The 27,923-nt window shown below is 47.5% G+C and overlaps 2 protein-coding genes across 3 annotated transcripts in view; one reads left to right on the forward strand and one right to left on the reverse strand.

Annotated features, from left to right (window-relative positions):
• Positions 1–4,159, forward strand: part of Alx4 (ALX homeobox 4) — a 40,263-nt gene extending 36,104 nt beyond the window's left edge. The window contains exon 4 of the mRNA XM_006995921.4: positions 478–4,159. Within this exon, the coding sequence (XP_006995983.2) occupies positions 478–807 (330 nt within the window). The 3' untranslated portion in view covers positions 808–4,159. The remainder of the gene's footprint in view (positions 1–477) is intronic.
• Positions 4,160–19,726: 15,567 nt separating this feature from the next.
• Positions 19,727–27,923, reverse strand: part of Ext2 (exostosin glycosyltransferase 2) — a 149,683-nt gene continuing 141,486 nt past the window's right edge. For both annotated transcript variants that reach the window (XM_076570120.1, XM_006995920.4), the window contains one exon: positions 19,727–20,406. In XM_076570120.1, the coding sequence (XP_076426235.1) occupies positions 20,268–20,406 (139 nt within the window). In that variant the 3' untranslated portion in view covers positions 19,727–20,267. The remainder of the gene's footprint in view (positions 20,407–27,923) is intronic.

Raw genomic sequence — 27,923 nt, forward strand, 5'->3', positions numbered from 1 at the left:
AGAAGGAATGACAGTCATTTCAATGGAAAATGTGTGGTTGAGCCCCACCTGGGGGCTGGGGCCACCTTTTCATGGCTGGGCTAGTTGGGAAACCTCAAGGGTTCTTGGAGCTTTAGGCATTGACCTGGGCCTATGGGCGCATTCATATGCCTGCTCCCCACAATGATCCCCACATCACCCCAACCTACAGAGCCAGTGTCCCCCACAAGATGCTCTCAGGTTGATCCAGGGTAATACTTTTACTGGACCCTGAGACACTTGGAAACTCAATCCTGGCTCTTGAATGTCGAGTATGGATCTGCTCTGGGAATCGCAAGTCTCAAACACAAATTCACCTCCAGCTCCCTGGGCACTCTTCATGTTAAACGCCTAAGAAGGGTTTCACTGTAATGGTGGGCAGGTGAAAAGGGTAAGCACCCCTTCTATACCACTGCCCTCCGAGCTGGCCTGTGACATCTCTCCCTTCACTGTCCCCAGATTCAGAACCCGTCCTGGATTGGCAACAATGGGGCTGCCTCGCCCGTGCCAGCCTGTGTGGTCCCCTGCGACCCGGTGCCTGCCTGCATGTCCCCTCATGCTCACCCTCCTGGCTCTGGGGCCAGCAGCGTCTCCGACTTCCTGAGTGTCTCCGGGGCTGGCAGTCACGTGGGCCAGACACACATGGGCAGCCTGTTTGGAGCGGCTGGCCTCAGTCCGAGCCTCAACGGCTACGAGATGAACGGCGAGCCAGACCGCAAGACCTCAAGCATCGCTGCCCTGCGCATGAAGGCCAAGGAACACAGCGCGGCCATCTCTTGGGCCACATGACAGGGCCCCTCCTGCCAGTCCTGATGCCGTGCTCCTTCCTCCCTGGGGCCTTGGCCACGTCCCTGCTTTCCAGGCCCCAAGCTTCCCACTTGACTCTCCTCTTAGGAACCCGGCCTGGCCCAGGGGCCTGGCCCTCAGCACTTTCAGTCACCCCAAGTCTGAGGCCCCAGGGACTGCTGGGAGGGAGGGGGTGGCAGGCCCTTGTCCCTCCCTAGCACTGAGGCCTTGAGCCCTGCTCCCTGCCAAAGGCAGTGCAGAAAGCCAGGTGGCTCTGTGTGTAGCTTTGCATCACGTAAGCTGCGGCCCTCTCTCTTCGGGTTCCTTCACCCTTCCATTTGACTTGAGTCGAAGTTAGGCTCCCCTCCAGACCTAACAGCGGTCCAGCCTTGTCCAACCGTCCTTTCTTCCTATGTGGTCCCCTGGTCATTGGGCCTATGGCTGTGTGTCTTAAGGAACAAGCTGCCTTGCGAGTCAGCTCCTGACCCCTTCTGCCCCCAACCCCCATGAAAGCACATGGAACCCCACCTTCTTTATCCAAGGCATCTGATCATCTATCCATCCAAGGGACCTTGTGGCTGTGGCTTGACTGTCCCCTGTGATGGATGCACCTGGGAAAAGTGGGAGGCGAGATGAGGGGACAGAACTGAAGGATGCTGTTGCTGTCCACCCATAAGGATGACCAAGCTCCAAGGAGATGTGGGCCAGCCTTTGATCCTGAAACTGGTTCTGGTTGACACTGTGGGGGGTGGGGTGCCATGTGAGAGGGGAGGCAAGGACGCAGATTCACCGCCACCACCACTGCTACCACCACACATGACCATCAGGAGCCAGAGAAGCTCTCAGAATGACCACAAGGAGGATCCAGTGGGCTGAACCTGGGTACCACCTGGCATCTTCTGCAGTGGGGAGGTCCCTTGGTCAGCACTGGAGCCTCCTCAGGCCCCCTCTGGCCCCTCATTGGGGCTGCTGAGCCGTGTCCTGGTCTGGAAGAATTTAAACTTTGGAAGACATAAGCTAGAGCACAGGGCCACGTCTGAAGGGCTCTGGAACAGAGGACATGTGACCAGCTCAGCCTCCTGCCAGAATGGCCTTTCTATGCTCAGACTAACAATGTCCATCCACCCACCATCCTACCACAGCATGACACCTGCCGGAGCTTTCCACACAGGGTAGATGGACATCGGTGCCCCTCTAGGCTAAAAGGAGAGCTGCTTTCCAGCTGCCCTCCACACCCTCTTAGAGAGCCAGTCCTTACTTCTTCCCCAGGGGCCATGGTCTCTGCCTCAGCTGGCCTCAGGAAAGACTCACATCAAGGCCCACTCTCTGTGGCAGGAAGTCCTCCTGAAGTCAGTCCCCCATCTGAAGGAAGGGGATCCCTGTCTACCTGACTTGACCTGGAGCTAGGAACTAGGATTTGAAGTGGTCCCAGCCCTCACCTGAGCTGGAGCACAGAGCCACCCTTGAGGTAGGTCCCTCAAGCAGGTGGCCTTTTCCTGAGGAGACACACTTGCCTTTTCTACCTTCTGCCTTGACTATTGTCCGTGAGGTGGGCTGGGCCCACTAGGCCCAGGGTTCTGCTCACTGATTGGTCTCTCAGGTTGGGCTGAGGACTGAGGACCCCTGCCTTAGATCTGCCCTAGGTCTCAGTGGGTGAGAGGGAACCACAAACCCCCGTTGTGTGCCCTTGTCGGCTCTGGAACGTAGACAGAGTAAGCTCTCAGCAGAATGTAGACTCTGGGTTGGCCACCTCTTCAGAAACTGTAGTTCTCCAATAGATCTTAGAAAGACAAAGGAGGCCTTGGGTATTGAATTCAGTGTTCCTGGTGGCTTGGCTTTAATGTTTCAGATGTTTGGGGAACAAGTTCTCCAGTTCTGGAGTGACTGAAATAACTCCCTCCCTCAGAATCTAGCAAGAGAAGGAAGAACTTAAGGGCAGGAGCAATTCCTTGGGGTTCTTCCTCATGGCTGTCATGGCTGGGGCAGGGCAAGTGGGGAAATGTGTCCATACCCTAGATAATCAGTACAAAGAGTGAAGAACCAGAACAGCTCAGGAAGAAGGGAGAGTGAGCTTTTGGTAGATTCTTCTGGAAAGGAGTGACATATAACTTCTTTAGGTTTTATTCCTGGCCAGGCTAGACCCAAGTCAGGCAAATTCCAACCCATAAGCTTGAGAATAAAAAAGTATATAGCAATAGCAGATTGCTCTCCACCACAGTCAAGAATTGACATACCTCCCATCATCTCTCCAGATGGAGCAATTTTTACCTAGGCTGTTCTGGAGGGCCTTGGCGTCAGATGGTTCCTAGGGCAGCAGGAGATGCTCTGAGCTCCCACGGGGCCTCCATCATGTCTCACATCTCCTCAGCTGCCCAGGTCCCCTGAAGAGAACTGTGGGGTCCTGTTGTCCCTAGTGGGTCTGTCTTAGCCCCTGGGATGCCCTAAAGTAACAAAGGCCTCCATGGCAACCTAGCTTCCTAATGAGCCAGATCTTCCAAAGGCACAGCTGTAGAGAGAAGACTACCTGCTGGGTGGTCACTTGCTGGACAAGCAAACTGAGTGAGCTGAGTAAGCCAGCCTTGCCTGCCAGGACAGTAAGCGGCCACATCCAGTCCTGGCAGCCTGGTGTATCACAGAGAGCGGTTACGCCTGTCTCAACCCATCTCTCCAGGAGCCCCTTCCTTTCACAGCATGGGGGGCCAAGACTCTGGGGCAGACAGAAATGTCTCCAAGTTTTTCTTTTTCTTTTAGTTTTTTTTTTTTTTTTTTTTTTTAATTCTTCCTGATTCTGTTCTCACAACCATGCCTCTACCTTTGGGAAGCAGGATGGGTGAAGATTTAGGCAAAGAGGCAGCAAGATCCAGGGCTTCCCCAGCACACACTGCCATGCTCATGTTGGACACAGCTCTGACGCCTCATCTCCCTGAGGAGACAGGAAGGATTCCATGGAAACCGCCATGTGCCCTTTACACAGTCAATTGCCCTCTGGGATAACCTTGGGCAGATCATCTCTGGGGACTCAGAAGAAACCAAGGCCCCAGGTCCATGGGAATGACCCTGACTGTCAGGTACGGAGACACACAGACCCAGGAGAGGGAGAGTGGCAGGCAGCCTGGCCCCCAGGGTGCTAACCAATAACCATACAATTTCAAACCAGGACAAGCTTCCATTTCTTTCCCCCAGCCCTCCTTCCCTGCAAGGATGCCCTAGGGAGGAATTCCCACCAGACAGTACTTCCCAGCCTTCCCTCTCCTTTCTTCACCCTTCACTCACACATAGAGCTAGGCCTGTATACTACTGATTTTGGAGGACCGTTTTCAGTGTCTAATAACCTGTTTGGGTGTGCAGTGGTCAGAAAAAAAAAAAGAGAGAGAGAGAGAAAGAGAAAACTGAGTAAGAGATGGAACATGAACCTCAACCAAAACTCGCTGTTCTTGTAAGATATTTTAACCCTGTATAAATGCAACTTTTTCTTTAGCTTAATGGCCTGGGGTGGAACATTCAAATATATATAAATATATATATAGATATATAAAATACATTAAAATTTCAGAAAAACGTAAAAAAAAAAAATTGAGGTCCGTTCCATAAAGTTTTACTGCCTATACCACCATGTAACTACATTATAGCAAAATATTAAAAGGAGCATTCTTTTCTTTTAAAGTAAGTTATTGCACTTACATCTTTTGGAGAGGGGAGGAATGTGGGAAGAAGGGGGCTGAGGGGCTGGGGTGGGCGGAATGCAAGGCAGAGGCAGCTGACGCTCCCAGCAGCCGCCTCGTCGGGCGCAGCCCAGACTGTCTGTTTGGTTGTTGTTGTTGTTTGCAATAAACTCCTTCCTCCTCTCGACTGGAGTCTGTCTGTTTTGTTCCTGACTTATGACAGATGAAATGTGATCAGAGAGGCCTCTGAAATCTCACGTTAATTGAAGTCGGCAAAAAAATACTAACAGTGCCCTTTTGAACTGCTGACACAGTGCAGGATGGGTTACCAGGCTAGATTAACAACAGGTGGCCAGCCAATCCTCCAGCGCAAAGAGGGGTGCATGGTCTGACGGGGTCTGGGACACACACACCCTTTGGCTCTTGAGTGGCAGGCAAGTCCAAGGGCCCAGAGAGGCCTAAGCGTGCTTCTTAGACAGTGGGACGGATCATGGGCAAAGCTTCTTGCTCCCCTGTGCCTAGTACAGACTGTGCCAGGAGGGCTTCATCTGCAGACATGCTCCACATCCCTGATGTCCCTGAGAACAGTGCTTCTGGAGGCTGTTCTGGAAGCCAGATGAGGGCCAGGGCATCAGGTCCTGCAACTCTGCACTGAGAGGTACAGGGCAGACCTCTGGGAGATGCAAGACCCAAGCCTGGCCCTGATAAGGAGTACTCTGTGGTAGAAGGAGCCTTCCCAGAAGGAAAAAAAAAAATGGACAAATAAGTCTGAAAGCCAGACTCTGAGGACAAAGGATGAAGCAGACAGGGACTGTGGGATGGGACTCAGAAAGAGGCCCTGAGTCTCAGAGCAGCTAATGTGAGGGGCAGGGTCGGAAGCCCAGGAATACACCCTGTCTCTGTCTAGTCTACCAAGCTGTGGGGAGGGTTAATGCATGTGCTTATAAGCTGACGTGGCGAAGGGGTGTGAAGAATGATGGCTGTTCATAGCTGTTCTTCCCAGCCTCCCATTCCAACTATCCGAATACTCTCAGAGATACCTTAGACTTGTTGCCTTGGGGAGGGAATTCCGTGTAGCACAGATGTTTTAGGTAGACCTGGGAACTTGCTTTAGGAAATGACAGCTGGCACACATTAGGGCTGAGAGACACAATAGCATTTGGACTCTTACCCCAAATCACAGAACAGCAACTGAGGCCGAGGCAGGAAAAGGCACATGTACCTAGAAACCGTGGAGTGCTGTTTCTACCACCCATCTCTACTTCTTCCTCGGGAGTTAGGCACTCGAAACAAGGCTCTTTCTTTCTCCAGGGAAGTTTAGCTAAAGTTTTTTTGGTCCTGGCTTCTGCGGTCTCATAGTCTCACAGCCACTCAGACCCAAATGAACACACAGAGGCTTATATTAATTAAAACTGCTCAGCTATCAGCTCAGGCCTACCACTGACTAGCTCTTACACTTAAACTCAGCTCATTTCTGTTCATCTATAAAGTGCCACATGCTCTGTGGCTTTACCTGTGTGCCATTACATTCTGCTCCCTGGACTGTGGCCTGGCATCTACTGACTCAGCCTTCCACTTCCCAGAATTCTCCATGTCTGTTTATCCTGCCTATACTTCCTGCCTGGCTACTGGCCAATCAGTGTTTTATTTATAAACCAATCAGAGCAACACATTCACAGCATACAGAACATCCCACAGCAGGGAAGTCTGGCTTGTGGGAAGATGGCTGGGTCCTACATCCCTGGTGACTGAGGGAGTCCATTCCAGAGACTGGTACCTCTCAATACAGCCATCTCTCTGTCCCCTCCTGGCCTTCTTCCACTAAGGGATCCCCCACTGATCCTGTGCGTTTCCTTCAGACAAGGCCTCTGTGGATCTTTGCTTAGTACCCACCCAGGTCATCTGCTTCCCGGGAGCTGTGTGCAGTGTGGTATTGGCACAAAACCCTGAGGGCATCAACTCTTATCTGTGCCTATCCCACACAACTAAAGACTCTCAGGACCCAGGCTGTGCTCACATTAGAGTGCAGGTTCTGAGTGAACGAAATAAGACTCGGAGCTGTGATTCAGGGTTGGGGAGGAAGAGAGTCAGTACACTTTATGTCTAGCCAGAGGGGGCCGGGAATGTAGCTCAGGTGGTGCAGGGCTTCCCTGGCATGTATGAAGCCCTGCAGTTCATCCCTAGCACTGCATAAATGATGACACATGCCTGTGATCCCAACACTTGGGAGGTGGAGGCAGGAGGATTGCAAGTCCAAGGTCATCATTAACTATAAAGCAAGTTTCAGGCCAGCCTGGGTGACATGAGACCCCAGAGAGAGAGGGAGGAGGAGGAAGAGGAGGAGGAGGAGGAGGAAGAGGAGGAGGAGGAGGGAGAGCAAGCAAGTGAGGAAGACAGAGGGGCAGAGGAAGGTGACTCAGGTCTCTGGAGAGCAGCTTGTCATGAACTCAGAGCCTCAGCTTGACCATGAACCCTGCTGTGTTCCTCAGGATTCCTGTACCTTTGTGAAGAGCCATAACAGGGCATCTGTCCCCATTATTTATTCCTCCTGGGGTCAAGCCAGCCCAAGGCTAGCTTCCCATGACAGTGCAGCAAGAGTCCTGGCCCAGCAGCATTCATCCTGGAGCCTCTCCACTTAGTCTTGGGCTCAAATCCCATGTTTCAGTCTCCCTTAGATAACCCTCGTGCCCCACACCCTCAAGCCTGCAGAGAGATTTTTTCCTGCCTTGGTGCCAAGCCCAGCCAAAGCTGTTTTTGCCCTGTGCCCCCTGCCTTGCTATAAGAAACCCTGCCAGCCCTGGCCACCATGAGTGGGTTGGTCCCCAGACAACAGAACGCTTGCTGTGCTGGAGAGTGTGGAGTGGGGGCTGGGGGCGGAGCTCATCCTCCCATGGCCCAGATTTGCATGCTCAGCAGCTAAGGAACAATGGACCCTCCACAAATAGCACAAAATAGCCAGCTCCCCCCAAATAGGGCTGACTACAGACCCTCTACGTGTTCGTGGCGAGAAGATGTAAGCCGGCGCCAGAAGACAATGGGGTGTGAGAGTTGAAATTTTCCCAGGAATTCTGTGTGATTCCAAACAGATTTTTTTTTTTTCCTTTTTAGCTCAACACAGACCAACAGGCTTGAGGAAGGGCAAGCTTGCGCGCGGAGCTTGGGTTTACGGCCATGTGCACACCATGTGTTAAGGTGTTGCCTTGGCTGGTGGGGAGCAAGCCCACTGTGATGCCTGCATGGGATCTCCCTGGAGCCCTTCAGGACATGGTTCTTAGATGTTCCAGGACTGGGGGGGTGGGGTGCTGCAGGGCTCTTGCCAAGTCTTCTGGGGATGTCTCTTTCATTTTTTCACAAGTCCCCTCCCCCGCTTTTCTCTGCTCTGTACCTACAGTGTACCTCTATTATTCCCAAGCTCTTTGGGAAAAGTAATCGGCCCACATATACCATGGACTGAGAGAAAAATGAAGATGAGAGACAGATGAAGATGGTTGAGAGGATGGGGCAGGGACGGAGTGCAGAATCAGGCCCCACCTCCCCTCTAACAGACTTACACGGAGAGCTCTGTCCTGAGGAAAGAAGGGGGAAGCCGGGAAGTCACAAGTGATGGCTGTCAGAGCTGGTCTTAAAGATGGCCTCTGCTCTGCTACTTCAGGCCAGACACTAAAATGCTTCTGTTGCATGTCCTGCCCCCATCTACACAGCAGAGACATGGCTGTGATCCTCTCACAAGGCAGTCACGGAGTCCAAGAGTTGAAAGGTTTGGCACAGTGTGGAGCTGCAGAGACAGGCGATGCTATGCATACAAGAGCTGGCTGCCACCCAAGTGGCTAAGGGCAGGACACCAAACATGGGGGGACTGTCACCAAGTGTGTCACCAGACTAGGATGTATTTCCGGGCGACTCAAGGTGGACAGTGCAGTATTCTGTCTTCGTGGATGCCATAACTAAGTTCCACAAACAACAGACATTCAGTTCCTCACAGCAGCAGAGGCTGGGGCCCTGGCTCATGGAACTGAAGTGGTCTATCTCTGGCTTGCAGATAGCCGTCTTCTCTGGGGGTCCTCCTGTGCCCTCTCTACAGGCACATGGAGTAACACAGCTTAGCTGTCTCTTCTCTTTCTTGCTGACAGAAGAACCCGCCCTCATGGGCTCTTCATAGATGCTGTCTCCAAACACAGTGGCACTGTGGGGTTGTGTGCCAGGGCTCCTGTAAGTGAGCGAGGGGCAGAATTCAGTTAATAACAAGCAGTGAGGCTTGTGTGTGTTATGTGGGTGATGGACATGGATGCACACGGACAAGTGGCCGATCGTTACTAGAGGGTTTCAGAAGTCCCAGTGAGTTCCCACAGTGGTCTGGAAACCTCTGGTTTAGCGCCCTGCCATTTTCTTCTAGGCACCTCTCATTCCCATTCTCTCCCTGGTCCATATCATCAGGCCAGCAACCAGTTCTGTCCAACTGTCCCTAGTGAGACACTAACCTGAGAAGCCTCACTGCTGAGAGGCCGAGAGGCCGAGAGGCCGGGGCTACAGCTCCATAAACTGCAGGTGTCAGCCTAATTGGATTATGGGATACCTACAGGGTCCCTTCTGGGTGGGAGGGGGCTTCCAAAGGAGCCTGGTGTGTAAGTCAGAAATAGAATGGAGAAGACTTGCCCCAAGCATGAGTGGTACCATGCCATGGGCTTAGAGTTCGGACAGAAAGAGACTGAAACCCTCTGTGTTAAGTCCTGCCTCACAGGACTGGTGGCACTCTGAGTGATCCAGTCTTCTTCCTGGAGGAAATGACCCTGGAAGGCAGAAGTTATCTTTCACTTCTTTCTTTCTTTGTATGTGCTGCCCTAACAAAATCCAATTTATAAACAAGAGGCATTGACCTCTCACAATAGAGGCAAGGAGCCCAAGTTCAAGGTGGCAGCAGCCTGGGGGGCTGGTGTGGCACCTTCCTTCACATGGTAGGAAGGACAAACATGCCTCTCTTGGGCCTCTTTTATAAAAGCACTAAATCCTACTCACCTCCCACCTGCCGGGTGGCACTGGAGACCCTTTAATAGTCTATAACCTGGACCAAGGCCATTTTCTGATACCCATCATCCGTATCATGCTTCTGCTGCCCCAAACAGCTGAGCCCTTGCTTACCCTCACAAAGAACTAGCTTTGTTTTGAGAATTTCCCATTCTCTAGCTCATGGATGTCTGCTCTCCATTCTCTCTGCCTGCTTAGGGCTTAGCTTACTCTTTATCTGGTTTCTTAGGTAGAAGCCCAGAGTGTTTAAAACCTTTCCTTTCTAGTTTAAGGAATTCAAGCCGGGTCTGCCTTTTGGGATGCTACTCACACATTTGGTACTTTTGATTTTTTTTTTAATTTTTTTTTAAGATTTATTTATTTATTATATATGTCTGCCTTCAGGCCAGAAGAGGGCACCAGATCTCATTACAGATGGTTGTGAGCCACCATGTGGTTGCTGGGAATTGAACTCAGGACCTCTGGAAGAGCAGCCAGTGCTCTTAACCTCCGAGCCATCTCTCCAGCCCCGGTACTTTTGATTTTTACACTGTTCAGATTATTTTCTTTGGGTCTCTATCAGCCCAGGTATTATTTGGAAATATGTTATTTAATTTGTTACTGGTTTCTGACTTAATTCTACTGCATCCAGATAATATATTTTTTAAATAAAAAATTCAATTGCATTTCATTATTTGTGTGTGGGCGCACATGCATAAATGCCACAGCACATGTGTGGAGGTCAAAGGACAACTTGTGGGAGTTGGTTCTCTCCTTCCACCGTGTGGCTCAAACTGAGGTCATCAGATTTGCCAGCAAGCACTTTTATTTAATGAACCATCTCACTGGCCCAAAGAATGTATTTATATTCTCAGTTTTTTAAAAGTCATTGAGGCTTACTTTGGGGGCAACACATCTGGGATGAACATTGCATGCAATTTTACAAGTTGGGTCTCAGCTGTGATAGATGAAGGGTTCTATAGCCGTCAATTAAGCCACAGTGTTTGACAGTGTTACTCAGGTCATCTATATTTTTCTATCAACTTGTTTCATCAGTCACTAGCATTGTTGAGACACACATATAATTCTAAGTACTTTGTTTTTCTTTTAGTTGGTTTTGCTTTATATATTTTGAAATAATTATTTGTCACACACACTGATGTATTGACGAATTGGCCCTTTATCACTATCAATATTAAATGTTTCTCCTTCTCTCACCCCCACTTTTTAAACTTAAATGCATTTTACTTTCCTGAGAAGAGTGTATAATTGTTCTTACTGTTTTGATTGCTGTAACAAAATACCACAGACTGTATCATTTATAAAGAGCAGAGGTATTTACTTAGCTCATGGTTCTGAAGACTGACATCTTCTTGGCTTCTGGTGAAGGCCTTCTTGGAGCTTCACAACATGGCAGGAGGCACAGCCAAGGCAGATGAATTTGCTTTTATGGTAACTCCAGAGAATGAGGACTCACTCACTTCAACACTGGTGCATCAGAGTTACGGTTTTCATACATGGTAAGTCCACAGCACTAGCTGATGATTTTTGTAGTTTGTTCACAGTGTTTAGGCCATTTACGTTTAATGTAATTATTGGTATGCTTGTATTTAAGTCAACCATATTTCTGTTTGTTTCTATTTGTCTAGTTTGTTCATTATTTACCTTTTCTTCTTCCTCTGCCCTTAAGCCTTAGCAACTATACCTCTTAAAAGTATTTTCACAAGCCGGGCGGTGGTGGTGCACGCCTTTAATCCCAGTACTCGGGAGGCAGAGGCAGGCGGATCTCTGTGAGTTCGAGGCCAGTCTGGGCTACCAAGTGAGTCCCAGGAAAGGCGCAAAGCTACACAGAGAAACCCTGTCTTGAAAAATCAAAAAAAAAAAAAAGTATTTTCACTGGTTGTCCCACAGTTTATGTGTTTGTAATTTATCACAGCCTGTCTTACACACTTCTCAGCTTTTCTTTCTAGTCTGCCACCAAATCCTCATTCTCCTTTTCTTCTCTACCTGGTAGTGACAGAGCAGGCCCAGTGCTCAGGCCCTTTCTTATTAATTCTGACTCTGGATAATCTCATCTACTCCTACAGTTTTAAATCCCATCTATATCTTTAATTCTAATTTTTCTTCTGAGTACCATGTATCCAACTGCTTAAGTAGTACCACCCCTTAGATTCTAATAGGTAATGTCTAAGGTGGTACTTTGGATTTTATTTATTATTTATATATCTATGAGAGAGAGAGAGTGTGTGTGTGTGTGTGTGTGTGTGTGTGTGTGTGTGTGTGTGTGTGTAAGGGGATGTGTACATCTGTGCACATGCAGAGGCCAGAAGAAAGTATGGATCCTCTAGAGTTGGAGTTATATGCATTTGTAGGGCACCTGGCTTGTTATATAGGGGCAGATATCCTGACTCCAACTGTCCAGATTGTGCAGCAGGTGCTGTTAATGCTGTCTCTCCAACCCTGGAAACACTCTTGATCTTCCCTCTTGATACTCCCATCTTACTTCAGTCTGCCATTTTTCAATGAATGGTTTCACTTAGTGGATTCAGGATGAAAATTTAGGAGTTAGCTATAAGCCTTTATTTCTTTCACCTTCCACTTTTGATTTTTCAATGAATTTAGTAGACATTCTAGCCAGTGTAAGTTCTTACCACTCACGCTCCCATCCCATTCCAGCCTCTACTAGCCTTTACTTAGAAAAAAAAAAAAAAAACCAAAAAACAGCAACCTGACTTCTTTCCTTCCTTCATGCTTGCTTTGATCTATTCTCTACACAGTAGCTGAAATGCTTTATTTTAAAATGCCACCCAGACTAGTCATTGTTCTGCCTAAAATCCCTCAGAAACTCTCCTTCACACTAATAATGAACATAGATTGTCTTTTCAACCTACATGGTCCTTACACCATTTGGCTCTGGCTTATCTCCCTGTAATCACCTCCCAACACACTCTCTCTCCCTCTGGATATGCCAAGGCCACATACCAGCTCACTCTTCCCTCAAGTCTGGTATCTACATCATTTAGCACTTCTCAAGATTTAAAGATATGCTTAAATGTCCTCTCTAGCCACCCTTTCCACAATACTTTCTCATGCCCCACTCACTACTGTGTCCAACACTAGCCTTCTTGTTTTCATAGTAGTTATGGACATTTGAAATGACACTCTTTTGTACTTGCTATGGTTGCTTTCACCTCAGAATGTTGGCCTGCTGCTAGCAGGTACGTTGTTATACTCAATGGAATGTCCTCCAAGCAAGGACTCTTACACATAATAATTAAAGATTTATAAACTCAATCCATCACATCAGGGTTTCCTTCTTTCCATTCTTCCTTCCTTCTCTCCATCCCATTCTTCCTCCCTTCCTCCCTTTCTTCCTTCCTTCTCTCTTTCATTCTTTCTTCCTAATAAGGAAAATCATTAATAATTAACAGAATAAAAACATGGGAATGAATATTTACTTTATTCTGGTCCTTTCTCTAAAAGTAAATTAAAATTTACTGTTAGATACAGTTCTCTAAATAGACTTTGGGTTCAGGTTGGAAAAAAAGTCTCCATCAAGTGCAGACTGATTTTTTTCTGAGAGGAGGACAATGGTCTGACAGTTAGTCTCAGTCCAATGGCTGAGAAGTGAGAGGATGTGGTCATCAACTGAAATTCAAATGGACAAGGCTGGGTCCTAGTCATGGTTTTTGGTATAGCTTTGGTCCATTGTCCAAAGCTAAAGAAGCCAAAAACCTTTTCCAAGAGGTCCTCACTCAGGACCTTTTCTCTTTCCCAGGCTTCCATGTAGCAGGTACCCCCAGTGAATGGCTGCCAGATAGATAGCATGAAATCAAAAAGGCACACCCAACTGTGTATAACAGATATTCATCCTTACAACTGCTGAGGCGGGTGAGGGGAGGCGAGAACGGCATTGGGGAAGATGGAGTTAATGAAACCCACGCTTGGCCATGTTGTCAAGATATCAAACCAAACTGGCGACAAGACCAAGGCTGTTAGCAGGGAAATTGCTGGGCCTGTATCCAGAAAGCCAGGACAGGGTACTTGGCGCAGAGTAGGCAGAAGGGAGATGAAGGTGAGTCCCACAGGATCTACCAGAGAAAGACTATTGGAAATCCTAGAGGGGTTCTGCCACCAATGCACAATTTTCCTTAATTTCCTCAATTGTGGCTGTTATCCCCGTAATGAGAAACACAACTTCTCTTCTAAGCAGGCAGTGAGGCTGGCAGAAAGCTGAAACCTGAAAATCAGCAGATACAGGGTTGCATACAGCCTTTTCTATTGAAATTAAGCCACTTCCAAAACACAGGGAAAGCGCTCCAAATAGCTTCAGACAGCAGCCAGCCAGGCAGGGCCCTCACCAGGCACCGGATGGACGCTCTCTGGACTCGTCAAAAGAGGCCCAAATCACAAGTGCTCATTTCAATAACATAAGAAAATAAACACGGGGCTTATTTATAGCCCAGGAAAGGGACTGGGGCAAAAGACTGCTCATTTGGTAATCCACCCTGATAGGGTAGACAGGATCCAGACCCCCAGGCTCTCTGGTAACAGGGTAAGCTGGAAAAGGGGCCAGAAGAGGGCTGGCAGCCAGCATCAACAGGTACAATCTGGAAAAGACCCAGGTAAGAGAGGTGAGAGGTCTGAGACGTCCTGCTGTCTCCACTCTGGCTGAAGGAAGGAGACCCTGGCAGTGGACCCCCTTAAGGTCCTCAAGGGAAGGTGTATGAGGCCAGGAAATAAAGCAATCTCCCAGTATCCTCAGACACTGAGGTCCTCCCATACAGCTGGGGCATATACTGGTCCTCATTTACAGCTGAGACATACATCAGAGTCTCTGCTCATAGCTGAGACACACACTGGAGTCCCCACGCTCAGCTGAGGCATCCACTGGGTCTCCACACACATCTGGGAAGACACTGGAGTCCCCACGCTCAGCTGAGGCATCCACTGGGTCTCCACATACATCTGGGAAGACACTGGAGTCCCCATGCTCAGCTGAGGCATCCACTTGGTCTCCACACACATCTGAGACACACACTGGAGTCCCCACATACAGTGAGGCATCCACTGGGTCTCCACACATATCTGGGGCAGACACTGGAGTCCCCATGCACAGCTGAGGCATCCACTGGGTTTCCACACACATCTGGGACAGACATTGGAGTCCTCACGCTCAGCTGAGGCATCCACTGGGTCTCCACATACATCTGGGAAGACACTGGAGTCCCCACATACAGTGAGGCATCCACTGGGTCTCCACACATATCTGGGACAGACACTGGAGTCCCCATGCACAGCTGAGGCATCCACTGGGTTTCCACACACATCTGGGACAGACATTGGAGTCCCCACGCTCAGCTGAGGCATCCACTGGGTCTCCACACACATCTGGGAAGACACTGGAGCCCCCATGCACAGCTGAGGCATCCACTGGGTCTCCACACACATCTGGGAAGACACTGGAGCCCCCATGCACAGCTGAGGCATCCACTGGGTCTCCACACACATCTGGGAAGACACTGGAGCCCCCATGCACAGCTGAGGCATCCACTGGGTCTCCACACACATCTGGGAAGACACTGGAGCCCCCATGCACAGCTGAGGCATGCATACACTAGACACCCTAGTACAGCTTGGACATATCGAGGAGTCCTGTGCATATCGCTAGGGTGTACACCAGGTACCAGAATAAGTGTGGGACGACAACACAAATCCTCAGAGACTTGGCCAGTGTTGGGCTTAGGATATATGCATAGCCCAAGATCAGTGTTCCCTGTAGGAGGGGCAGGATCTCTGCCAGCAGCACAGCATGGAGGATAGATAGTACACTGCCTGTCAGAAGCCTGTGTGGATGGTCCTCTTCTGAAGCCCTGGGTGAGAACTGGCTGCTCTTCGTATGTGCTCCCAGAAAACCATGGTTCCTGAGTTTATCTTTGGTATAGGAGGCAGCGACATCAGTTTGCCGCTGTGACAAAAGCCCAGAGCTGACACCGTCTGCCAGGAAGGCTCTGTGTTGTGGTAGAGCCCAATGGGTGGCTTTGGCCTAAGAAATAGGGCTTCCGTTCTGGGCAGCCCTCACCCACGTGTAGCTCCTGAGAGGTGGTACAGCGATGGTGTTTGCCGAGCAAGCCTGTAGCAGGTAGCTGCTTTTGGTAGAGTGAGAAAGCTTCAACCAGGGGTCCATCCAAGTCAGAAGAGAAGCCCTGAAAAGCCTCACATCGGAGGAAACCAAATGCTGGACAGAGATGCTGGTTATAAGAAAGGATCCTGCAAGCCGGGGATGGTGGGGGGTGTCAGGCTGGGGGGTGGGGTGTCAAGACTCACCCCAGTCATCTGCTCTCAGCTGCCAGCATCAGTGAGCCTGACATTAAAGCCCCAGCAGCAGGCTACCAGGGAGCCTTGTTTCAGGTCTTCCTCCCGTCACAGTTAGTACACTAGGTATGGAAGGTGGCCCCTAATTACCCTCAGAAGTAGAAAAGGATGAACGGTGAACATTGGCCTGGGCTGGGAACTCCAGGGCTTGGATAGAGCTCTGGGGTGGGTGGGCTACTCATGTTGAGTTCAGAGTCTCCCTGGGTGGGAGGGAGTCACCTGCCAGCATGGAGAGTGTTCCTGCCAGAGCTGCTCAGGAAGTAGTTGGGCACAGCTTAGGCCAGTTTAGCACTCTCCATTTTGGCCTCTCTGGGCAGCCTGTGGTAGATTCTCTGGCTGCTACAGAAGACTATGGAGCCTAGGAAAAGAGGAAAGCAGCCCCCAAAGAGGCCACAGTCATGAAGCAAAGAAGACCTAAGGCACTGCCGTGTGGATGGGGGTTGGAGGTAAGGCTCAGTTGATAGAGGCCTGCCGGGGAGGATCAGAAATTCAAGGTCCCCCTCCAAGTACCTACTGAGTTGGAGGCTAGTCTGGGGTATGTGAGGCCTACCCCCCAAAACAAAATAGCCAATAGCTTGGCAGGAGGTATAGGCAGGACTTCCACAGCAGAGGGAGAGAAACTGGGAAGAAGAATCTACTCACGGAGGAAACACCAATGAGACACAGAGGGAGTCGGACATACAGAATGAAATAAAGGTAAAAAGCCACAGGGTAAAACATAGATGAATAGAATCAGGTTAACTGACGTTATAAGGCTGGTGGAACAAGCCTAGGCTAAGGCCAAGCTTTCATAATTAATAAGAAGTCTCCGTGTTGTTATTTGGGAGCTGGTTTGATGGAGAAAGACTCATTACAGGTGATCTCCCAGTAGGGCCACAAGCTGTGGACCCAGCAGAAGCCTTGGTAGAACCCAATCACATCCTTAACATGACCTCTGCTTCTTAATTTTGCCTTGGTTGAAACTATCAAAGGTTCTTGGACTTGAATCCCAAATCATGCTTCCTGGCTGTTTGCGGTCAGATCATGCTGGATGAGGCTGGAATCCAAGGATTATTAGGTAGTCCCTCAGCTGATGTGGGCCGAGGAGTCTGCCTCTGCTGGTCCTGCCCAGCACATCCTAGGAGAGATTCCCCTCCCTGCAGACAGAAGCACCTAGCACCTAAATGGTGAGCTCCAAGCACTGTGTAGACTAGACAAGGCTGGGAAGCCAGAGCAGTCAGGACCTAGCACATCATAAAGAGAGACCAGCAGAACATCACAGGGATGTAAGAAGTCAGGTTAGAGGATGCTATTTCCATTTCATTTTTCCAGAAAAAAGATTTGGCCTAAGCCCAAGTAAGACATGGTAAAATAAAAATTAAAAACTAACTAACCAACCAACCAACCAACCCAAACCGCGAGCAACTATCTAAGTAAAATGAATCAGAAAAGAAACGTCTTTGCAACTGTATCATTCTGAGCAGGCTCCTCCCAGCCAGTCCCTGGGGAAGGCAGTGGCTCAGTGCACACAGATGGACCAGATCCAGGGCCAGTTCAGTTCTCTACAGGCCAGTGGGCTGGAGTTCCGTTAAAAAGATGTCTTACTCTGGAACCAGCTGTTGTCTGCTGTAGGCCAGAACATGGCGTTTTAATTAGCATTATTGTTCTGCTTCTGAAACCAGGCTCTGCGGCATCCCAAGGGCAGATGGTCCTGACCCAAGCTTAGGCAAGGCTCGCTGGCTAGCTTAAGACACAAGGGGTGGGGTCCAGTCCCTTGTCCTTCTGAATCCTGGCCGTTCGCCGTATTTTCTGTCCTGTGTTTCTCTTGAGGGGACCACCTGTCCTGCAGACAGAGCCCTTGAGGCTTGTGATGAGTCTAAGACACAGTTCTGAACATAGCACGGACTTTATGCTATGCTCTAAGACCTAACCCCAACTTTTCTGGAAACAGTGGGGTGCTTTGTGTGGAATGTTACTGTCCAACAGCCCAACAGCCACATGATCTTGGGGGCTCCCAACATCTCAGATTACAGTTCTTCTTCCAAATCCAAAGTTCCCTTTTTCCTTAATTAATGCTATTTTTGTGGTGTATTTGCGTGAATGTGCACCCATGTGAGTGTGCACGTGGAGCCAGCCCATAGGCCAGCCTCTGGGGTCATGCCCACTCCCCTTGTCTTCAGAGGCAGGGTATTGAATTTTTCCTGGAATGAGATTTGGTTAGGATGGCTGGCCAGAACTCAGGGATTCTCTCATCTCTTCCTCCCCAACAAAGGGACTGCATACGTGTACTGCCACACCTGCCTTTTCTATATGGGCTTTGGGGACTGAACTCAGGTCTGCACGCTTGTGTGGAAGGCACTTTATCATGTCCTCAGCCTCTTCACGGATGTGCGTCTGTGTGGGAGGGTTTGGGCACATATGTCCTGTGGTGCATGTGTGGTCCGGAGACAACCCTTACAAGTTGGTTCTCTCCTGAACCAGCCAGGCTGAGGGTGATGCCACATAAGCCCACCATGAGCACAGGCCCTGGCTCTCTGCAGGGATTTCAATGCATCCCCCTCCTCCCTACACCCCATATCCCCTATCTTGGAAACAGGATGGTGACCCCTTAAAAAAATAGACATAGTATTGCAACTTCAAGGACCTGGGTAAAAAAAGAAACCCCTTCCTTTGGCTTCAACCCTATGGCCTCTAGCGTTGTGCATGTGATATGACCAAACTTCCCATGTCCTCTGCTGACCACCGTAAGCACCTGCAGTTCGCTCATCAAGGCACAGCTGGAGTGTCTGCATCTGTACCATGTGCCCTAGCCCATTCCAGCAGCACCCCAGATTCCACCCTCTGCTGACATGAACTTCCTAATCTCTCCCTCCACTTCTGCTGCTTCAGAGACCTTCCCCCGGCCTCTCCAGCGGTGGGGATGCATACGAGGGGGCCTTCTAACAAACTGATTTACTGTGTGGTTGTGTGTGTGTGTGTGTGTGTGTGTGTGTGTGTGTGTGTGCTCACTCACGCACGCGCACTACGTGTGCTATAAAGGTCAGAGGAAACTTACAGGAGTCGGTTCCCTCCTTCCATTCTGGAGACTGAACTCAGGTCATCAGGCTTGTGTGGAAAATACTTTTACCTGCTGAGTCATCTTGCTAGCGTCAAAGTGACTCAGGACCACTGTATAAGTCAGCGTTCACCACGATGCTCACCAGAACAATGGGTGTGGGCGAGCGACGATGACTGGCGTACGACTAGGTTTCTGTAATTATATCCATATTCTAAGCAAATTGTTATGTATTTTGTGTTCTGGGGACATATGTTATGGCTAAAGCCCAAACTGTGGCTAATCTTAATATTAGACCCAGATAAATCTGTTTCAAATCTATAACATTTAACATTTGCCAGAGTAGATTTGTTCATCAACTGGGCTTAAAGAGGTATAATTCACACATGTGCAGTATTAGGAAATGCTGAAATGTAATGATTTAAATATACCAGCAACTGCTGGGACATGGTTGCTACGGCAGGATTTAACGTTAGCCAGAACCCCCTGGCCAATGTTATAGCCACAGCAAAAGAATGAGGATCCTGGGCATCCCCTTGGGGTGGGAGGTCACAAAGCCCTCAGCTCTTACAACATGGTAGCAGCTAGAATGACTCCAGGGTGGCAATCAGAGACACTTATTTCCCTGAGTACACCTATGAAATATCCAGCTACGGGCTAAGGACACCTCCGATGGATTTGTCTGCTCTTAGGATGTTCATGGGTCCTTCATATACTTGATGCATATGGAGCTGGGTATCCCTCCTGGCTGCATCTTCCCAGATGGCTGTTAGGACAGAAGGTGGGGGTTATATGCACGGAACAAGGACAGGCCCTTAGATAAACAAGAACCAGCATTCCAGACAGAAGAAAAAGGAGTAAAAAATAATTTTAATAATATCAAAACGCCCAAACAAAGAGTTGTTCAGGGACTGTCAGGACACATCTTGGCAGCCCGAGTTCTTCTGCTACGTACCCAGGACTGTGACTCAGGTCCAAGCACCGTTCTAACCCTCAGAGGTATTGGGATCTGCAGCATGTTTTAGACTTGGCAGTTCCTCCAGAGCCCACTGATGCGAAATGATTGCATGCCTCCGCTGTGACTCCTGGATCTAACACTGTGGACAGTCATCACAGCCCTCTCCTCTAAGGCAGGTGTAGGGCCGGTGAGCTGGCAAACTGGGTCTGCAAGCCAAGAGACACGGGGGGCTCAAAACTGCAGCTCGTCCCTGAGACTCGCTTCCTTTGGCATTTCCAGAGAGGCCACTGGAGATGGAAGACAAAGCAAGCTGCACAGCTCGGGAGGCTCCAGTGTGCTTGGGGAAGTTTGACCCAGGCTGGCCACCTCTACCCCACAGTGAGTGCTGCAGGGCCTAGCTGGGCTCCTCCACAGCCCTGGATCGTGGCAAGCTTCATAAGCTGCCGATGTTGGGGAAGCTCTTCAGTTTCTCAGGGAAGTCGTCTTTGTAGAGCACTGGGTCAGCTCGGTGTTCCACCACCTTGAGGGGCATGGTCCCGAAGACGGAAGCAAACTTATTGATGCACTCTGACCTGTGGGTGGACGAGAGGGCAGGGCAAGCAGAATGGAAGAGGTTAGCTGCTGAGAGACAGCAAAGCCCAACACAGCCACTGTCCACAAGAGAACCGAAAGGTGCTGAAAGGGTACCCAGCCTTTGCTGGGCTCTGCAAAGGGCTGTGATGGAAAGCAAGGTGACCGAGCAGAGGTCCCTGGCTCCGTGCAGAGGGAGAAAGTGAACAGGAGATCCCTCGGCAGGCTTGCAGGTCAGGACACCGGCCCCTCCCCCCTTGAATTCCAGTCATTTTTCCAGCACTAGCAGGCTTCAAACCCAGGTGGATTGGCTCCAGCAATCCTTAACCCCATCTCTGCCGGTCATAGGAAGGAGGATGATGGGAAGGAAAAAGACTCTGCTTGCTTAACCTGAAGAGGCTGACAGAAGGGTCCTAGCCACGCAAGGCAGAGGAGTACAGGGACCGGTGATTCTGAGTTCCAAGCAATGAGCACTTAACTCCCCAGCACTCGATGGCCTGTAAATACCCAGCCACAAGCCTGCTCTTCTGACGTGGCCAGAGCTCACAGAGGGCCTTCTGCATGAGTGTGACTTTTGTCCCTCCCACACTAGAACCAGGAGCAAGAACAGCTTGGTGACAAGAGGTGAAGATTGCAAAGCAGGGCTTCCTCTGCTCCCCCTCAAAGCTGAACCTCCCTTCAGGGGAGAAGGTCAGGCCCCCTTTATAGGAATGGCTCAGGTCAGTCAGGCCAACCGAGTGTGACAGCTGGGTAATGAGGACGCGTCAGCACCAGGCCAGAGGGGAAAAGCAGCCTGGGAAAAGCCCTTTTGAAGTTGGGGCCCAGAAGGATGGATTTCAGAGGGTCAGTGCCTTCTCGGCAGCTGCCCGAGAGCTACAGCAAGGAAGCTTGATGAGAGAGTGGTCCCAGGGCAGGAGCCAGCTCCAAATGCTCACCGCCACCTCCCCATCTCCAGAGGCCCCATAAGCTGCTTCCAGAATGTGTAGATAGAGCAGAGCTTTGGGCTCAGGGAGGTGTCTGTGGCAGCTTGCTGTGACTGCAAGCCGCCACCATCGGCCTTTCCTTCCTTGTTGTGTTTCTGAAAAGCTTGCACTGTTGCATCATGGACTTCTGGCCATGGATGTCAACAGAGCTACCAACACCACAGGGAGGTAACGCTCATTAGACGCTCCGCAAGGGCGCGGATGCTCACCACAGCCCTAGGGCTCAAGTGTGTCCTCCATCCCAGTTTCTAGTGGGAAGGCCAAGATGCTAAGAAGCTAATGTTCAAAAGTTAAATACATGAATAAATTAAAAAAAAAAAAAAACATGCCAGAGCCAGAGCCAAACCTAGGCTTTCCAGCTCCTGAGACTAAAGACAAGACACAAATTTACTTATTAACCTGTGTGGCCCAATAGGAGGGGCTGAAAGGCCACAACTCCAGCACCCCTGTCTGTACCAGATAATTTTCCAGCACATCTTACTGATTTCTTAAAGTACTCTTCTCCCAACCTCAAACTTCTTGCCCAAGGCCTGAGTCTGTATTAGCCTCATGTTAGGTTCAGAGAGGTTAAGTTGCCAAGGAATGAAGGACTAGCAATGATGGAACTGGGATTCCGACTCAGGCTGGCATTGGCTGAATCCTTCTCTACCACTGGGGACAACTGGGCTTCTGCAGTCCCTGAGACTCAGCACAGGGAGGGCCTCGGGGAGACTGGTAAAAGGAGGGGGGGCTCTGGTGATATTTTATTTGTACTGAATTGTGATTTTATTTGTATGTTAATAAATAAAGTTGCCTGAGGGTCAGAGCTAATAGTAAGCCATAGCGGAGCTGGGCATTCGTGGTGCACGCCTTTAATCCCAGCACTTGGTAGGCAGAGCTAGGTAGATCTCTGTGTGGTCAAGGATACAGCCAGCATTGGAGACACACGCCTTTAATCTCAATACCAACCATAGAAGACCTGGAGGTCTGTACAGACAGGCGGTGACGAGGCGGTTATGTGGTTGGGTTTACAACCAATGAGAAGGCAGAACAGAAAGTCTATATAAAGACAAACACATAGGAAGTAGGTCTCTCTTGGCTGAAGAGGATCACTGAAGCAGGAAGGGTAAGGCTCTTAGCTCTGACCTCTTGGGCTTTTATCTTTACATTGGCTCTGTGTTTCTTATTTAATAAGATGGTTATTTCAACATTTGGCGCCGAACGTGACAAGAATCCATTAAAAACCACTTGACTTGGCTTGGTGGCAGGTCTGGTTTTCCATCTGGGCGGCCGGCTCCCTAGCTCGGGCCCAGGTTGGCTTAGTCTCAGGCTGGACTGACCATAGCCCCAAGCAGTTAGCTGCAGCTGGAGCTACTTGCTTAAAGCCAGTGCTACAAACAACTCAGGCCTGCCCTGCCTAACAGAGCCCCTGCCTGTAAAGCCAAGACACGTGGTCGGAGCTTAAGGAAGCTGGAGCCAAGGCTTGACTCAGCTCAAGCGTGAACGCGTGGCTGATTTAAGCTTTAGCCGGCTACGCTTTCTTGCAGTCTCTCTCTCTCTCTCTCTCTCTCTCTCTCTCTCTCTCTCTCTCTCTGGATTCACACCTTGGACACTAGGTGGCTGTTTTGAAATTCCCTCGGATTTCTACTGTTCTACACAGACTTGGTAAGTCAAATAACATATCAGATATTTTTAAAGGAAACTATTTAAAAGAGAAATTTTTTTTTCACATTAAAAAAAAAAATGGAGCCGGGCGGTGGTGGTGCATGCCTTTAATCCCAGCACTCGGGAGGCAGAGCCAGGCGGATCTCTGTGAGTTCGAGGCCAGCCTGGGCTACCAAGTGAGCTCCAGGAAAGGCGCAAAGCTACACAGAGAAACCCTGTCTCAAAAAAACCAAAAAAAAAAAAAAAAAAAGGTTTTTATGTGTACATTGGAAGAAAATTGGGCTTTGTTTGAAATTTTAGGCAGTCTGACAATGGAACAACTATATGAGAAGATTAATATTGATTGAATTATGCTGTTTATTACTTTTCTTATCCTCATTTTACTATTTAAAAAGATAGTCAATTTAAGTGCCAGGATAACAGTTTTAGAAAAACCTGTTAAACCTGTAAAAAATGAATTATAGAGAAATTCAAATTCAGACAGAAGAAATTAACAGTGAAGTTGTTTCAAGATTGGATCATAAGGTTATTGAAAGAAAGCCTGTTTTCACACAGTCATCCTTAATTTATCCGGTAAGCGTACAGCAGTTGCCTAAACAAATGACTATACAAAATATTTGGGTTCCAATTGAAATGTTAAATTTACGAAGGTTTAAGGAGGCAATAATATCTTATGGCATGCATTCCCCATATGTAAAGCAAATGTTAAACTCTTGGTCAACATATAATAGTATTATAGCACGGGACTGGTGGGAGCTGGCACAGGCTGTTCTGGAACCCAGTCAAAGGCTCTAGTGGCAAATGTGGTTCAAGGATGAGGCTAAAAACATAGAAAAACAATGGAGGGATAAAGGAATACAAGTCTTCCAGGATCAGCTTATTGGAGAAGGCCAATATGCTTCAGTACAAACACAATGTTTATATGATGTCCAAACCCTAATTCTATGTCGAACGGTAGCCTTGAATGCATGGAACAGAGTTGAGGAACCAGGAAAAAAATTGAGTCATTTACAAAGGTTATACAAGGCCCAAAAGAATCTTTCACAGATTTTTTACAAAGACTGGCTTCAGCAATAAAGAGAATGGTCCCGGATTCAGAAGCTAGCCAGATAATAATTGAATCTTTGGCCTTTGAGAATGCGAATGCAACATGCAAAAGAATAATCAGGCCGTTAAAGGCAAGATCTGCACCCTTGGAAGATTGGATTAGAGACACAGTTAATGTTGAAGCTCATGACCATGATGATATGTGGGTAGGAGAAGCAATTTCAAAAGGTTTGAAGAATGTTAGATGTTTTGGATGTGGAAAGCAAGGACATTTGAAAAGAAACTGTAAACAGGTCATTCCTAGAAAACAATGTTTCTTTGGTAACAGAATGCCCCTTCCTTCTGGAGTATGCAGAAGGTGTGGTAAGGAAAAACACTGGACCAACGAATGTAGATCAACAGGGGACAGGCAAGGTAATCCTTTGCCGCAGTCTTTGGGAAACTCCCAGAGGGGCCTCATGCAGGCCCCCATAGCAAATCCAGTTCAAACCTTTCCTGCAGTCGTAGAGGAAACCTCTACTCAGAGCAATTAAATAACCAAATGCCTATTGGAATAAATCATGCTGGTCAGGATGATGAAACAGAGAGAATAGAAAATTCAGGAGAAAACATAAAGAAATTTTTTTTGGCAAACTTCTATTAATGAACAAAGACCAAAATTAACAATAAAAATAAATGGTGTTTTGTTGTCTGGTCTGGTAGACACAGGTGCAGACGTTACCATAATTGCACCAGAATTTTGGCATCCAACTTGGCCTCTTCAGGAGGTAAATGTTCAACTGTTAGGAATTGGGACATTACCTCAAGTGAAACAGAGTGCAAGATGGCTTGAATGTATAGGTCCAGAAGGACAGAGAGGAAAATTAAAACCATATGTGGCTAACATAGCTATGAACCTGTGGGGTTGAGACTTGTTGCAACAATGGAATACTCAGATTAACATCCCTCCAATCTCAGAAACAAATCATAAACTAGCACATGTTACTGAGAGAAATATTAGAAGATATTATTCTAGTGAGTGGTCACCAGCCATCCATATTATACAAGAACAGGGCACAACAACTGATGATCTTCCAAAAACATCAACAGCTTTACCTTTAAAATGGTTAACAGACAAGCCTGTATGGGTTCAGCAATGGCCTATAACAACAGAGAAACTCCAGGCTTTAGGAGAGCTGGTAGAAGAGTTAAATGCTCAGCATATTGAAGAAACAACCAGCCCTTGGAATTCTCCTGTATTTGTTAAAAAGAAATCTGGTAAATGGAGAATGGTAACAGACCTTAGAGCAATTAAGAAAGTAATTCAGTCAATGGGCTCTCTGCAATCTGGAATTCTTTTGCCTACTCTGTTACCAAAAGGATGGCCTCTCATAGTTATTGATTTAAAAGACTGTTTCTTTTCAATACCCTTACAAGAAAAAGACAGAAAGATTTGCTTTCACAGTGCCTACTTATAATAATTCTCAACTAGTTAAAAGATTTCAATGGAGGGTCCTCCCACAGGGAATGTTGAATAGCCCAACTCTGTCAATATTTTGTACAACAGCCATTGGAAGTGATACATAAAAAATTTCTTAAATCTATAATTTTTCATTATATGGATGATATTTTACTAGCTGACTCAAATGCAGATATTTTAAAAAGAATGTTTGAAGAAGTAAAGAAAATTTTGCCTTGCTGGGGATTACAAATTGCTTCTGAAAAGATACAAAGAGGAGATTCTATTAATTATTTAGGATATTAAATAGAGCTACAAAAAATTAGACCCCAAAAGGTGCAAATTAGGAGAGATAGACTACAGACTCTTAATGACTTTCAAAGATTATTTGGAGACATTTCTCATCTACGAACTGTTGATGGGGTAAAAAATGATGAACTGAATAATTTGTTCAAAACCTTAGAAGGTGACAAGGACTTAAATAGTCCAAGAGAATTATCATCTGAAGCTGAGAAAGAATTGGCCTTGGTAGAAAAGAAAGTACATGAAGGGCACGTGGATCATATTGATCCAAAGCTGGATTGCATTTTGGTTATTTTACCTTCTAGGCATTCTCCTACTGGAATATTAATGCAGAGGGAAGATATTATATTGGAATGGGTATTTTTACCAAATAAACCAAATAAAAAATTAAAAACATGTGGAAAAAAATCTCTGACTTGATTTGGAAAGGAAAATTGAGACTTCGTCAATTAGCAGGAATAGACCCCTTTAACTAAGGAGGACATTAAAAAAATTATGGACAGAAAGTGAACCTTGGCAAAGAGCTTGCAGTAAGTTTTTGGGGAGAAATTAACAGCAAATATCCCAAAAGCAATAGAATTGATCTTATAAAGAGAGCTGATTGGATCTTGCCTCGAATTGTACAGGAAAAACCATATCTGGAGTTCGTACATTTTATACAGATGCCAACAAACAAGGAAAGGCAGGTTACAAATTTAAGTAAAGTGGTTCAAAGTCCTTATAATTCAGTTCAAAAATCAGAATTGTATGCTATTATGTTGGTATTAATGGATTTTTTTTAGAACCTCTCAACATAGTAATTGACTCTCAGTATGCTGAAAGAGTGGTATTACATATTGAGACTGCAGAATTTACCCCTGATGCTTCAGAATTAACTTCACTATTTATTCAATTACAAGATACAATCAGGAAAAGGAGTTAATTTTCCTCTATATATAACTCACATCCAATCCCATACTGGTCTGCCAGGCCCTCTAGCACAAGCCAATGATGAGATTGATAAAATATTGATAGGAAATAGGCTGGAGGCCTCAGAATTTCATAAAAAACATCATGTCAATAGTAAAGGTTTAAAAAAGGATTTTTCCATAACCTGGCAACAAGCCAAAGAAATAGTAAAGAAATGTCCTATTTGTTCCTTCTACAATCAAACGCCATTACCAGCAGGATGTAACCCAAAGGGTACTCAGAGGAATGAAATCTGGCAGATGGACATGTTTCACTTTGCAGAATTTGGAAAATTGAAATATGTACACCATACCATCAATACTTATTCAGGATTTCAATGGGCAACTGCTTTGAGTTCTGAAAAAGCTAATTCTGTAATCACTCATTTGCTAGAAGTTATGGCCATCATGGGTATACTTGCACAAATCAAAACTGACAATGCTCCATCATATGTCTCTGTTAAAATGAAACAGTTTTTTGCTTATTACAATATAAAGCATATTACAGGCATACCACATAATCCTACAGGTCAAGCAGTTATAGAAAGATCAAACAGAACTCTAAAGGATATGCTAAATAAACAGAAAGGGGTAACCAAAACCCCCAGAAATAGACTGCATAGTGCTCTATTAACTTTGAATTTTCTCAGTGCCAATGAGAAAGGAACAACAGCTGCAGAGAGACATTGGAGAATAGAAAAAACTACAGAATTAAATCAGCCTATATACTTTAAGGATGTGCTGACCTCAGAATGGAAACCAGGATATGTGTTACATTGGGGATGAGGTTTTGCTTTTGTTTCTACAGAAGAAGATAAGCTGTGGGTACCATCAAAATTGATAAAGGTTCGATTTGAACAAGAGAGACCTCTTAATTAGAGGGGATGATAGTTCATCAACCAGCATGAACATCCAATTTAAACTAACTTATACAAGTAACATATGCCTTTTCATTTAATCAGATAATAACTTGCCAAAAAGGAACATCCCCAAAATTAGTGTTGGGGAAAGGTTTTTGGTTTTGTCTTTTAGGAGAATGAAGGTTAAGGAATCTGAAGAACACAGGACAAATGAGACAACTGAAGAAAAGGGACAAATCATCTATCCCAGGAAACAGTGAAATGGCGTATGGGTATACCATCTAAAAAATTTTATGT

Source organism: Peromyscus maniculatus, chromosome 4 (genome assembly GCF_049852395.1).
Source record: "Peromyscus maniculatus bairdii isolate BWxNUB_F1_BW_parent chromosome 4, HU_Pman_BW_mat_3.1, whole genome shotgun sequence".
NCBI lineage: Eukaryota > Metazoa > Chordata > Mammalia > Rodentia > Cricetidae > Peromyscus > Peromyscus maniculatus.